The sequence below is a fragment of the Thalassophryne amazonica genome, chromosome 5 (assembly GCF_902500255.1).
Source record: "Thalassophryne amazonica chromosome 5, fThaAma1.1, whole genome shotgun sequence".
Taxonomy (NCBI): domain Eukaryota; kingdom Metazoa; phylum Chordata; class Actinopteri; order Batrachoidiformes; family Batrachoididae; genus Thalassophryne; species Thalassophryne amazonica.
This window is the reverse complement of record NC_047107.1, coordinates 43,160,221-43,173,325: the sequence shown is the minus strand read 5'-3', so window position 1 is coordinate 43,173,325 and position 13,105 is coordinate 43,160,221. Positions and strand designations below refer to the sequence as shown.

The 13,105-nt window shown below is 40.0% G+C and overlaps 1 protein-coding gene across 3 annotated transcripts in view; it reads right to left on the bottom strand.

The window, feature by feature from the left end:
• Window positions 1-3,111: 3,111 nt before the first annotated feature.
• si:dkey-40c11.2 (drebrin-like protein A) overlaps window positions 3,112-13,105 on the bottom strand; it is a 117,731-nt gene continuing 107,737 nt past the window's right edge. The window contains exons 9-16 of one of the 3 annotated variants that reach the window (XM_034170075.1): window positions 11,212-11,286; window positions 10,898-11,006; window positions 10,280-10,747; window positions 8,049-8,399; window positions 7,801-7,899; window positions 6,380-6,519; window positions 4,120-4,171; window positions 3,112-4,045 (exon numbers count right to left, since the gene is read on the bottom strand). In XM_034170075.1, the coding sequence (XP_034025966.1) occupies window positions 3,888-4,045; window positions 4,120-4,171; window positions 6,380-6,519; window positions 7,801-7,899; window positions 8,049-8,399; window positions 10,280-10,747; window positions 10,898-11,006; window positions 11,212-11,286 (1,452 nt within the window). In that variant the 3' untranslated portion in view covers window positions 3,112-3,887. Of the gene's footprint in view, window positions 4,046-4,119; window positions 4,172-6,379; window positions 6,520-7,800; window positions 7,900-8,048; window positions 8,400-10,228; window positions 10,748-10,897; window positions 11,007-11,211; window positions 11,287-13,105 lie in introns of all 3 variants that reach the window. The other 2 variants (XM_034170076.1, XM_034170074.1) reach the window with 2 other exon arrangements.

The following is a 13,105-nucleotide window of genomic DNA, read 5'->3' as shown; positions in this document are numbered from 1 at the left end:
AGACAACACCAAGCCACATTCTGCACGTGTTACAACAACGTGGCTTCGTAGTTAAAGAGTGCGGGTACTAGTCTGGCCTGCCTGCAGTTCAGACCTGTCCCCCATTGAAAATGTGTGGTGCATTATGAAGCACAAAATATGGCAACGGAGACCCTGGATACATCAAGCATCAAGACAACGGATACATCAAGCAAGAATGGGAAAGAATTCCACCTGCAAAGCTTCAACAATTAGTGTCCTCAGTTCCCAAATGCTTATTGAGCATTGTTAGTGTTGCTTATAGAGTGTTGAGTGTTTTGGGCTTTTTTGAAATGTGTTGCAGGCATCCATTTCAAAATGAGCAAATATTTGCACAAAAACAATAAAGTTTATCAGTTTGAACATTAAATATCTTGTCTTTGTGGTGTATTCAATTGAATATAGATTAAAGAGGATTTGTAAATCATTGTATTCTGTTTTTATTTACATTTTACACAACGTCCCAACTTCATTGGAATTGGGGTTGTATATATTCAGGGGAGAACACTCCTATTTCTTCACTTTTTTAAAACAGTTGGGGGGGGGGGGGAATCTTTGCTCTGGATTCTGTGCGGGGGGCTTTATTGTGAAAATCTACTGGATGCGCTATGCCATACCTGTGTCTAATTCCATTTCTGTCCTGTGCAGCTTGATGCGGCCTCCATTAAAAATATTTTAAGCACATTTTTGTAGTGGAGCAGCCTCTGGGTGCTTCTGAAATCCTCTGTCTGTGGGACTCATAGGCATTATCTAGAGTGGCCATGTTCACCTTTGCACTCTTGAAACATGTCAAAACAAGAGGATGCCCAGATGTCTTGAATTTACGCAACATGAAAACATTTGTGGGATGTTATTTTAATTTGAGCAACTGAAAAATATCTCTGCGACTTTTTGCCTTGAGGTTTTATGTTTTCTCAACTTATTTTTCCTTTTTAATGGGTGGATCATGACAGAACCACCTCCAGTGGAATCAAGGGCAGAGAGAAAGGGAGAAAACAATTCTGCATCTATACTTGTAGCTTTGAATAGAAATCTGTTGCTGCTTTAATATTTCCTTTCAGAGAGGAGGTGTCTCTCCATCTCTCTCCCACACTGTGTGGGGGTGTCACATAGAGCACAGACCCACTCATTTGGCTTCTCTTACAGAGTCCAGATATGGATGTCTGTGACATATGTCGCAAGCATCTCATGTGAGCTATTTCAGTCTTGAATTTTAGTTGCAGCAGCAGAATTTATACACATGCCATCATACAGTTGTAGCACTTTTTGGATGTTCAACACAAAATCTTGACCATCACATAACTATAAAAACTATACAAAAACAATTTTACACAGTGTGGTCTTTTCAAATGGTAAATGAATTATTGTCATATTTATGTTTATTTTGGGGGGACTTGTTTCCACATTTAACAAATAACAAGAAAATGAAATGGACCCAACAGAGTGAAACCAAATATTTGGCAAACACACACATACTGATACATACACTAGGGGTGTAACAATACATTATTTCCACGATATATCACATTATCATATACCTATAAATGATATGCTAATATGATTGGATAAAACACTAAAGAATAAATAGCAATACACCCTTTTCGTGGATGGGTAATATTTTTCATACCACCCGAGTAAAACCTATAAAATGAATGTCGCCTTGGTAATCAGCGAATCTGGACAGCGGAGCAGCGCCACGACGAAGAGGCACGGTCAGAGGAACTGTGAAATACTGATGAGTCACTATTAATAATTTCTTATGTGTCCAACCTCGTAGGTTGATCGTTAAAATTAAATTTGTTAGTTCTAACAGCCATCATAATTATTTTCGGAAAACATTCCATTTTTTTTTCTACTAAGGTTTGAACTTTGAGTGTTTACACAGGAGAGAAAAGTCAGAAAATGTTAATGCCTGTTTGAGAAAAGTGTATAAAGTGGGTAGTGAGGGGTTTTACAGCCTTAAAACATCTATAATTGTAAAAAAAATAACGCTGACTACTTCGCGGATTTCGCCTATCGCGGGTTATTTTTAGAACGTAACTCCCGCGATAAACGAGGGACCACTGTATATGATAAAATTGTTATCAAGTTGTTCATCAATGAATATGGCTTTATACACCTTTCAGAAAACCATACATTTATCATTTATAGGTATATGATACCTATGATTCAGGGTGTATAAAGCCATATTCATTGGTGAACAACTTGATAACTGATATTACATAATTATGTAACTGTTCCTACCAGTTATGTAGAAAGTCATTTGTGTTGAAAGTTTTAATTTGAAAGAAAAACATTCTGAAGTATAAATTGTAAGCCTTGATCTTGTCTGTTTCCTACTTGTATATTTTATATATTATTTTTGCCTGAGGCCATCATATATGGCCATCGGGTATTGCAAAGTCTTTGCATCCGTCTGTCCGCCCATCTATCCATTCATCTGTCCGTCTGTCTGTGCTAAGCATACGTCCAGTCCTATTACTGCCAGTCTTCAAATTCACCTTGGAAAAGTTCAAAGATGGCTAACCTTGACCTATTTTAAGAGGTATTTAAGAAGTTATAATTTCACATTCTGTTTCAGTCTGTTCATACATATATTTATTAGATGGAAACCCTGCCCATAATTGAATTGAGTTCATCCCATGAGTCATTTGTTTGAGTGATACATTCAAAAAGCTGACTCATTGGATTGGATTCCAACTATATATATGTAGTCCCAACTAAATTAAATTACATTATCTTGTACAGATGTGTTTTATTTGAGTTGGGGCTACATATATTTATTAGATGGAAATCCTGCACATAATTGAATTGAGTTCATCCAATAAGCCATTTTTCTGAGTGTATTTAACATTGCGTTATAGTTTATCCTTATGCAAGTAGTCATTTCTACAATGCAGTAGTTGACTTTTCATAGTATCATGATAATAATTGCTTGTTTGTTTTTTTTATATGATTCAATACCAGCTTCAACTATCATGATTCAAGATTCACGATGCATCGTTACACGTTAAATATCAGAGTAACTGAAAAAGTGTGTTTGCTGAAAACCAGCTGTGAATGCAGTCAAGCAGAAATCATAATAACACACTGTGAGGCTGTGAATGCTATATATTTGTTTTTGAGTAAATACAAAGAAAATAAGAACATAAGCCACATACAGAATATCTTTGATGTTCCTATACATTTTTATGTACAATAAAACATATTACTCACGACTGAAATATGGAGAAGAAATCAATTGAGTATTATGAGTGTTAATATAATGCTTCAGTTTCATAAAATCTATGAAAGGAATGCATAGAAGAACACAAACACATTTACTTTGTTTTAAAAAAGACAAGTGTCAAGTTGTACTATTATTTTGTGTTCTGAAGACCAATTCAGAGTCGGGCAATAACAAATGTAGTTCACCATCAGAACACTCAGGAAGATGATTATAAAATCTCTATGTTTGTGTTGATTATACAAACAGGACAAGAATAGGAGATGATTTTTTTTTTTTTTTGTAAGATAACACAGCAGAACAGTAAGCAGAATGGAATGGCTGTTATGTGCACCAGAAAAGACGACAATACACTATTTAAAAAATAAAAGTTTCTTAAAAGAAAAGCATGTGATCATTTCTCATCATGATCTGATCCCTTTCACCAACCTATTTTGAGCCCCTAAAAAAAAAAAAAAAAAAAAAGCCAATTATATGAATTGGAAAATGAGGCAGGACGCTTCTGGGTATTTTCTGTTTTTCTCAGAGTACATGAAAATACGTTCTTTGTTGTTTTCCACAAGCTTTTTTTGTGGTGGGGTAAAAGTAAAAACATGCATAAATGCAAGGGCACACGGCCTCCCCGGGCGGATCTATATAGTCTCTACATAATTGGCGGGAAACAAGCCTTGCCGGCCATCTTTGCTCCACCCCCTCCACCAGGCTTTGTCCACTGTTTCCACGTCCCTGATGATGTCACCTGGTTCAAAGGAGATCTCAGAGTCGTCCTCTGTTTGAAACACAAGATAAAACTCTGAAGGCCTGATAATCATGGTGTAATTATTTTAAGTGCAGACATTTTATGTACGTCCATTATCCTCTAAATGGCAGCTTACCTGCTTGGTAGTCGTACAGAGCTCGGACGCACATTTGTGCCTCGGCTAAAACCTGCAGGAGAAAGGTAGACAACATCAGAGGAAAGCTGTAATCTTAAAGTAAATGTCCTCTTTATCTAAAGTTCACAAGGAAGACTAGAGAAAAGCAAACACGAAATACACCATTTTCTGTAAAGTTTCTAGATTTTATGACACCCTCCATGCTTGTTTGCAGAATTAATCAAAATTATTTCAGATGATCATTGTGAAATTTGGTTGAATAATCAATCTTAGCATTCAAATTTGGTGCTAATTGAGTTCCAGATGTAATTTATCAATCATTTTGGAATTCTGTTTAACAATGAGAGAAGCAACATTTTACCATTTACACAAAAATAAACATGATACATATGATAATCCCAATGAAAGGAAATCTGATAAATTTTAATAATATTTATTACTACTTTTTTTTTTAAAGAAATCTAGTACTGATACACATTACTGACACTGGCTGAATGTATTTATAGTTGACAGTTAAAACACATTGGGATTTTGGAGATGGTTTGGTGTAAAGTGGCCTGTAACTACACAATAATTTGATATAAATGCACATTAAGCAGGGATCACAGAGAAGGGCATGCTGCACTGCAGTACTTACAGACCTACTGCACCAAACTTCAGACTACATCACAACAGGTCAAGCATGTTCAAAACCTCAGTAATGTGAATGGTTACATCATAACGTGTTGTCATGTCTGCACGGATAGAGGCACCACAGTGTAAATGTGTATCCTGTGTTATTCAGGTTTTCTGCAATACTCTTCTGCATTATGTTGATGAGGCACCCATACAAGGCTCATATGTTATATCACTGTGTAGTGCAGGAGTGGGTAACAATGTGCCACGAAAGGCCAAGACAGTGCACGGTTTCCTTAAGCCCTGGACCCACCGAATAATGAACGATGAATAATGAGCCATGTAGCATTGTTTTTTGGTACGAGTCCAGTTATTCACGAAACATGGGAGAATAGTGGCTCTGAGAGGCTCTTAGAGACAGAATATTAACAAGGCTCATCGCTGAGCATGGCGCTAATTTCAAGAAGTTCAAAATTTAGCAAAAAGCGTGGGGCAGTTTGTCCGGGGTACTACGAGGACAAACATGGATGTTAGAGGCATGTTTGTGGTGAGGATGAGGCTGTTAGAAACCCATTATCCGAGTACCTGGCGGCTATGAGGACAGGACAGGCTATTTTGTCTCCACCCTCTCGCACACTTTGTTGTGGTTTGTGTGCTGGACATTATATATAAAATTAATAATTTTCACTCAGAGTTGGCTGCTGAAAACACCTCTAATCACTTCTGGAATCACACAGGACCGTTACAGCTGCCACTTTTCTGTCTCTCTTTTTCCTGCACTGCATGAGGTGGAGAACGTATTTGGAACAGCCTAAAAGGTAATTATTTGTAATGTTTATATTGTAATGCCTTGGTAAAACAGTTGCATGTTCATTCCTTCTTTATGAGCAGCTGTAAAACTATGTTTATGATACATTTAACATCTCGTTATAATTGATCAGAAGAGCTGTGCTGTGTGCACTGACGCAATCACTCGCACTCCCATGCAGTGTTTTTTAACTGTTTGTGCAATGTTCATATACGTGGCTCATTATTCCAATAATCACTGAAATTTCCGACAAATCCATGCATGGCTCATTCTTCATGGCTTTATTATTCGGTGGGACCAAAGCTTTTCTGATCACTTCAGCAGATGATTTCTCGCATGATCACGATTTTCCATTGAGCGGAGGAGCTCATCAGAGAAACTACCTTCTGAGGTGAAGGTAGTTTGTTGGCCACCCCTCGTGTTGTGTATGGACCAGCACAGTCTCACACCCAAGCTCTCACATTTTGATGCATGATGTTCATTGTGACGAGACATCAATATATGACAATTTGGATACCACCACTGCATCACTGTGTGTCAAGTCGGGAAACACTAACACTATTCCCAACCATACCCCTACCTGTAACCCCAATCCTAACCTTAACTATAAGCATGACCATAGCCAAAACATGAATGCATTTCCCTGATGACGTGGAAATAAAGCACATAATTCAGTGGGCTGTCAAAGAGAAATAACACAAATGTTTTAAAAAAAGCACCCCACCCATCACTAAATGATGCAACTGGGGCACCTAACTTGTTGTAGTGACCAGTTGGGGTGAGAAAGTGTTATTCAGCCAATTTAAGACAATAAGAGTAGATTGCGCTTGTCAATACCATTTGTCCATTTTCAGGGACTCCCTCTTGCTCATCTTCAGCAACATCCTCCTCCTCCTCTGTCACCTTGTCATGATGAACATGACAGACTGGCACGTCTGGGGAACTCATTTCAGTGTCAGATGGGCTCAAGGATCGCTCTGGTGGAGAACAGTGTGAAAAACATCAACAATCTAGCCAACACCTATTTATTTCTATTTTTGTCCTTTTCTCGTTCGTCAAATGTGCTAAATGTAATTTAATTTAATTTCGGGTAGGTGCTTCACCAAATTTCTTTGAAAAAGGTGAGGGGCTGATGCTTGGCCCTGGGCTCTCCAACCAGCGAATACGATATTCAGTTAAAGGTTACGTCCACTATGCTAGCTTATTTTTCAGGACTTACGAGTATTTATGCGTTAGTTACAAATATTACTTATTTTCAATTGTAGAGATGGAGCCTAAAAGTGTCCTTTTTTAAAATTTATTATATATCAGTCCTTTTGATTTGGAAAGGAACAGATTTGGGCAGCTCTGACCTAAAATTTATACCACAGTGGGAGGTGATGATGGTCTAGCGGTTAAGCATTGGGCTTCAGACCAGAGGATCCTCAGTTCAAAACCCAACAAGATGGAAAAATGACTAAGAGCCCTTGGGCAAGGTCCTTAATCCTCTAGTTGCTCCCAGTGTGTAGTGAGCACCTTGCATGGCAGCACCCTGACATCGGTTTATGAGTGTGAATGTCAGACATGGTTGTAAAGCGCTTTAAGCTTCTGATGTAGAAGAAAAGCACTATATAAATGCAGTCCATTAGCCACAGTATAATTTTGAAGCAAAGGCTGCAACAGCATAAATATATCACTGTATTTTTTTCTCTTAAAAGAGCAATACTGTGGCAACTGCATGACAGCTACTGTATTCTTAAGTGCATTGCTCGCACATATTTCACATGAAGCAGAGCCATTTTCAAACATTTTTTGTGCAAAACTGTGATAAATATAAAATTAATAAGTAGTGGAATTGCAATAAAATGGAAAACACAAACTATTTTGGTCCCATATAACCATTACCACAACCAGCATACACATTGCAACAATCAAAACACAAAATTACAAAATAAGTAGCTGCTCTTCAGTTACAGTGTTTTGGGAATATTCTGTGCCTGCATAGTGAAAAAAAAACACCAACTTTTTGAACGTTGGTGGCACTTATGTGTGTTTTAAAACATGAATTTTTAAAACACAGATTTCAAAACTGAAGCCTAACTGTCAATAACAACGCCAGAAACCATCTCAATTGGGGGCACAAAGTGGGACATCTGGTCACCCTACCCAGGTGAAGACTCCAAACTTCATTTCTCTGGCAGCTTTAAAAACACTTAAACATTGTAGCACATTAGCAGCATTATATAATCATTTTAATGTAAAATCATTAGAAGTCAAACCTATGCCGTTCTGTGCCGCTGTGTCCTCCCCATTCGTCATCCCGTTAGTTACCAGGACGACGGTGTCTTGCTTTAATTGTTGACAAATGTCTTCAGCTTCTAAAATAATGTTATAGTGAAATTCTTTATTTCTCACATTCCACCACATGATATTTATAATTTTAGATGCACTGGTTGATATTTTGTAACAGCTTGAAATTAAAAATGCAATAAAAATCACATGAGTTAAAGAAAGCAGATGGGGCTACCTGTGACTGCTGACTCTTTCTCTAGAACACACTCGGCAGGGGCCTGACTGTCTTCAGTCTGGATGTTCTCCGTCACTTCTTCCTCTCTGTCTTCTCGTGTCACCACCTCCCCTGACTCCTCCGGTGGTGAAGAGTCAGCTTTCTGTTCTGACAGCTCCTCCTGCTCTTGCTCCTCTTCCTCAGGCTGGATTGGTTCCGTGGTGACGGCACAAGGCTGAGGTTGTGTTTCACACTTGTCGTCTTCTTCTTCTTCCTGCACATCCTCGTCCTCGTCCTCCTCTATCAGCACAGCCTGGACTTTGAAGCCAGTATCACAGATCAACTCAGGCTTCACATTAGAGTCCAGCTCTGTCGAGAGGAAATCACAAAACACAAAACAAAGCACAAAACATAACTGTCAATTCAGTAAATTAACATGATGTAGGCTATTCAAAGTTATTTTCTTGTAAAAGGTACATTTAGGTGTTAAAGTACGGTAGTTCCAACTGTAGCGTTATTATTGAGTTTTTAATTTGTAGTTGATGAATATGATCTATGAAAGTTACAAATTTGAGTTGTTAAACACAAAAACATCACTGATTGAACATCTACATTTGAACAGCAAAATGTTAAAAATCCGTCCATGTTGAGTTTATCACCAGAATCCGGTGTTGCCGACCGAGCAGCCCCCCCCCCCCCCCCCAACAATCGGTCCGCCCTGCCTTCAGTGCGCATGCATCATTTGCGACATCATTTGCGACATGCGACAGCCGTGGTTCACTGATTATCACCTCGTTTCTGTTTAAAACTTCACTCTAGTCATCATCTATCTCAGCAACAGATAGCTGAAGCTTTTGTACAACAATCATTTCCACATAAATTCAGCATTATTTCACAATAAAAGACAGAGGAAGCGATCAGCGCGCCACAGCCAGAGGAGTTGCTGATGCATTCACTGCGCCTCCGTCATTTCAAAGCATCAGTAATAACTCACCGATTATTGCCTCATTTCTGCTCATTCTAAACTGACTTCAGAATGATTTAAGAGGTTTTACCTTGTCATCTGATGCTTAATTATTACATTATTCCCTTTGATCGCTTTGGATGTAGAGAGTCCATCTCAGACGTGCTGCTGTGGTCCCAAATGATGCATGCGCAGTGAAGGCATGGCGGACCAAGTTTTAGAGGGGGACCGTTCGGTCTGCCGACACCGGTTCACCTTTCATCCACTGTGCAATCTGGCTTATCATTCTCACAAACAACAAATAAATTCAGATACTGATGCAGGTCAGATTGTCTCCTGAGTAGATCACACCCCCACTGCAATCACTCCGGGCCTCTGTTGACCTCCAAAATGTGAGTCTGCTGCAAATTGTGAATTTTCTGCAAACCATTAATAAAAATTTATGCAAACTGTGAATATCTGTGAACCGTTAATATTTTTGGGGCAAACTATGAATAAAATATCCCTCAAAACGTGAACGCAGGTCTCGCAAAATGTAAGTCACAGAACGCGAAAATCATTCATGATAGATATTTTCTTTCAGTTTAAGTAGTTTACAGATATCAGTTTACAGATCAAGTACTTCAAGAAATCTTGATCGCAAACCCTATCTCTGCAGAAATATTTTATTTTCTTTGAGGGGGTGGGTGTCACTACACCCAGTGAAGTGGGGAGGTGAGCCCTGAGCAGGCTCACGCCTCTGGTGTCAAGCGCTCGGCGTGACCCACTCTGGGGACAGTGGCAGGTAGGACGTTTGACTGCGGCAGTACAACTGTCAGATGCGCGCAAGCTGAGGGGTCGCACAAAGCCCTGTGGTGCAGTGAAAGTGACAGGCACACAGTCATAATTCCACTGATGGCAGCTTCGCACCATTGGCTCCTCAGCCAAGCATGTACAGTACACCAAATTCACATTTTGCGAGATGTACATTCACTTTTTGGGAGATATTTTTTTCAGTATTCATGTTTTGCAATTCATTGCTTGCAGGTAAGTCACGGTTTGAAGCTGATTCACGTTCTGGGGATTCACGTTCACAGCCTCTCCAGAGATACCTGCCCTGCTCCCCACTTTGCTTTACTTTGTTCAGAATTGTGCAAACATAATGGCCTGTGAAATTGTTTCTAAACAACTGAGGCTTATGTGGTCTCCAGTCTATGATGTTTTTCATTAGAAAGCAGAAGTATTGCTGTCTCCTCACCTGTGTTTGGTCTCTGTGGAAGTGGAGCTGTTGGTGGCTGTGGCTCTACACCTGTCTCAAAGCAGAAAGTCGGCTCCTCCAGCTGGACATCAGAGGGTGTATTTGGAGGCGAGGGCGGCATAGCCTCTGGAATTGGCTGAGAGCTTTTTAATGAATTGTGTGAGAAGGCAGCTAGTAGAGTCGGGGAGGCCGGCGGTGCAGAAGGCTCTGTGGGTGATGGAGCTTTGGGTTCGACAGCATCCTGAACTTGGCTGTTATTTGATGGGACACTGGGGACAGCCGAGACCGGCGCTGCAGGCTGAAGAGGTGACGCGGGCGGTGAGACGGCCCTCAGTCTTTGCGGAGAGGCGACAGGGTGTAAATCTGCGCTGGCAGAGGGAGATGTGGCGCGAAACAGTGGAGAGGGAGGGGTCCTGGAGAAGGGCGAGACCAGTGGAGAGGTTGCTGCGTTTTCTTCTGCTTTAGAGAAGATGAACGCGGTGTCTGTCAGGCTGCGTTGGTATCGTCTGAACGGTTTCCCTGCAGAGAAAAAGGAAAAAAAAAATGTCCGTCTTTTAGGAACTTGAAGAATAAGAAGCTTAGAGGAGACGCACAATTCAATGCCGATCTTTTGTTTCTCAGCGCTCATCTGAAACTTCAAGAGCACAACAAAGCACTGAGGGTACAAACCAGTGCGGGAGGATCCGGGGCTGGTGGGACTTAGTGATGATGATGATGACAACTGTCTGAAGAACTCCCGAGGATTCATAGAGCGCTGGGACACTAACACTGCAGCCTCCTGCAAGCCGAGGAACGTCAATCAAAACACACAAGAACCTTACATCATTAGTCATCCTTAGGTATTTCTTTGTCAGATTTACCAAAAGCTACCCCTCTTACGACTCATTTGTGACCTATTCAGGTTATGCAGCGATGCACTATTTCAAAACAAATATGTTCTAATGTTAGATTTAAAGGTTTATAGCAGCCTTGGATTCACTTACTGCTGCTTTCTCTATGGACTCGCTCCTTCTCAGACGTGCCCTCATATCCTCCTCATGCTCCCTCTGCTGCTGCTCCTGTCATCAAAGAAATACAGGAGCAATCACACACACACAAGCATTTTTATATTCTGATATACTGCAGGTTCATAAGGGGGAAAAAAACAAGTGCCAGCGGATCATAAAGTGCAGACGGCATAAACTGCTGCATGTCTGTCGCTGTGATTGTTCATGTTTCCTCACGTTACTGTTGAGCCATAATTAAGGGAACACAGAGGTGTGTTCATATATGTCTGACTGTTTGCATTAAGTCCAGGTTTGAAGCAGGTCCACACATGATTCAATATGTTTAACATATTTTTTTCAACATTGTAACATTGCTTTTTATTGCGTTCTATTAACATGCCTTATGTATAGCTATCCCAGTGACACTCATAATTATTATATATTATTTATTATGAAACGATTTTATGATGTCACAAGGACTGCATTAAGAGCCCTATCTTGGCTATCTGTAGCACACACTGCAAAGCAAATGGTGCCAGTGCGTTTGAGGTGCGTCCAACTCCACGTTACCCCACATTTCACACAGTGTAAACAGGAAAGAAAAAGTTGCAAATGGGTTGTATTTAGTCTCTTAATTAATCATGGGTGTGTGTTGGGTGTAACATGAATGAAACCAGAGCAGTGTGCACCTGACTTTAGCTCTTTGCTATTCTGGTGGCAGACTGAAATGGGTTTCTTGTGAGGAAATGGATCTTCATACAAAGGTCAAATCAGAACATGTACAGGAGCAGCCACCAAAGTATCAAACTCCTCCTTCTCCTCTTCCAACCATCCAATATGCTATCTACACCATTAGGACCATCCCAAAGCCCAGCGGTGGGTGCAGCTAACCAAAAGCTTAGCTTCAACAACCGCTAATCCGCTAACTGAAAAGTTAACTTTTATAATGCCAAACTGATAAACCGCTAAAAAATTTAGCAGAAGCTACAGCTAACTTTCAGTATTGACTCGGTACGCTGTCGCAAGTGCTGCTGGATAAATTCAAAGGCGATCACAAACCAAAAACAAACAACAAGCCAGAGCTTCTGTCTTTAAGCACCCGGCCCGCTGCTATTAAAAAAAAAAAAAAGCATCACTGACTTTCAACATGCATCGACTCAGACAGTGGGCAGGGACACCTGAATCCAAAAGCACGTTTCAGTTATGGTTTAATTTAAAAACAACTCATTCCGGACAGTTTATCAACATTAATGGCAACTCTGTCATTTTTACAAAGTGAAAATATAATATTGCACATATCTCTTTTAAAGTAACGTGTGTGTGTGTGTGTGTGTGTGTGTGTGTGTGTGTGTGTGTGTGTGTGTGTGTGTGTGTGTGTGTGTGTGTGTGTGTGTATGTCCTGGTAGTCAGGAGGATAGCTCAACAGTCAAGAAGTCTAGATGGTCCAAACATGGTGGGATGGTGGGATATTACATGGATAGATATCTAGAGGTGTTTATATTTTGTAGTATTTTGATGAAAGGCCAAAGATCAAATAAAACAGTCATAAAAACACTTCTTTTTATGTATATCTCAACAGTCAAGAAGTCTAAATGGACCAAACCTGGTGGGATTTTACTTGGACAGATATCTAGGGGTGATGAGATTTTGGGGTACTTTGGTCAAAGGTCAAGCAAAATGTGGCCCAAAACACACTTTTTTGCACATATCAACAACAAAAAAGCACAGATGAATGGTCTAAAGCATATACTGATCAGCAAAATATTTTTGATTTGTTGGTATGAATGACTTCATAATGAAGTCATGTGACAAAGTCATATATAGTCAAAAACACCATTCCACGCATATGTATACTTATGTGAACATTTACGAGGTCTGTTAGAAAAGTATC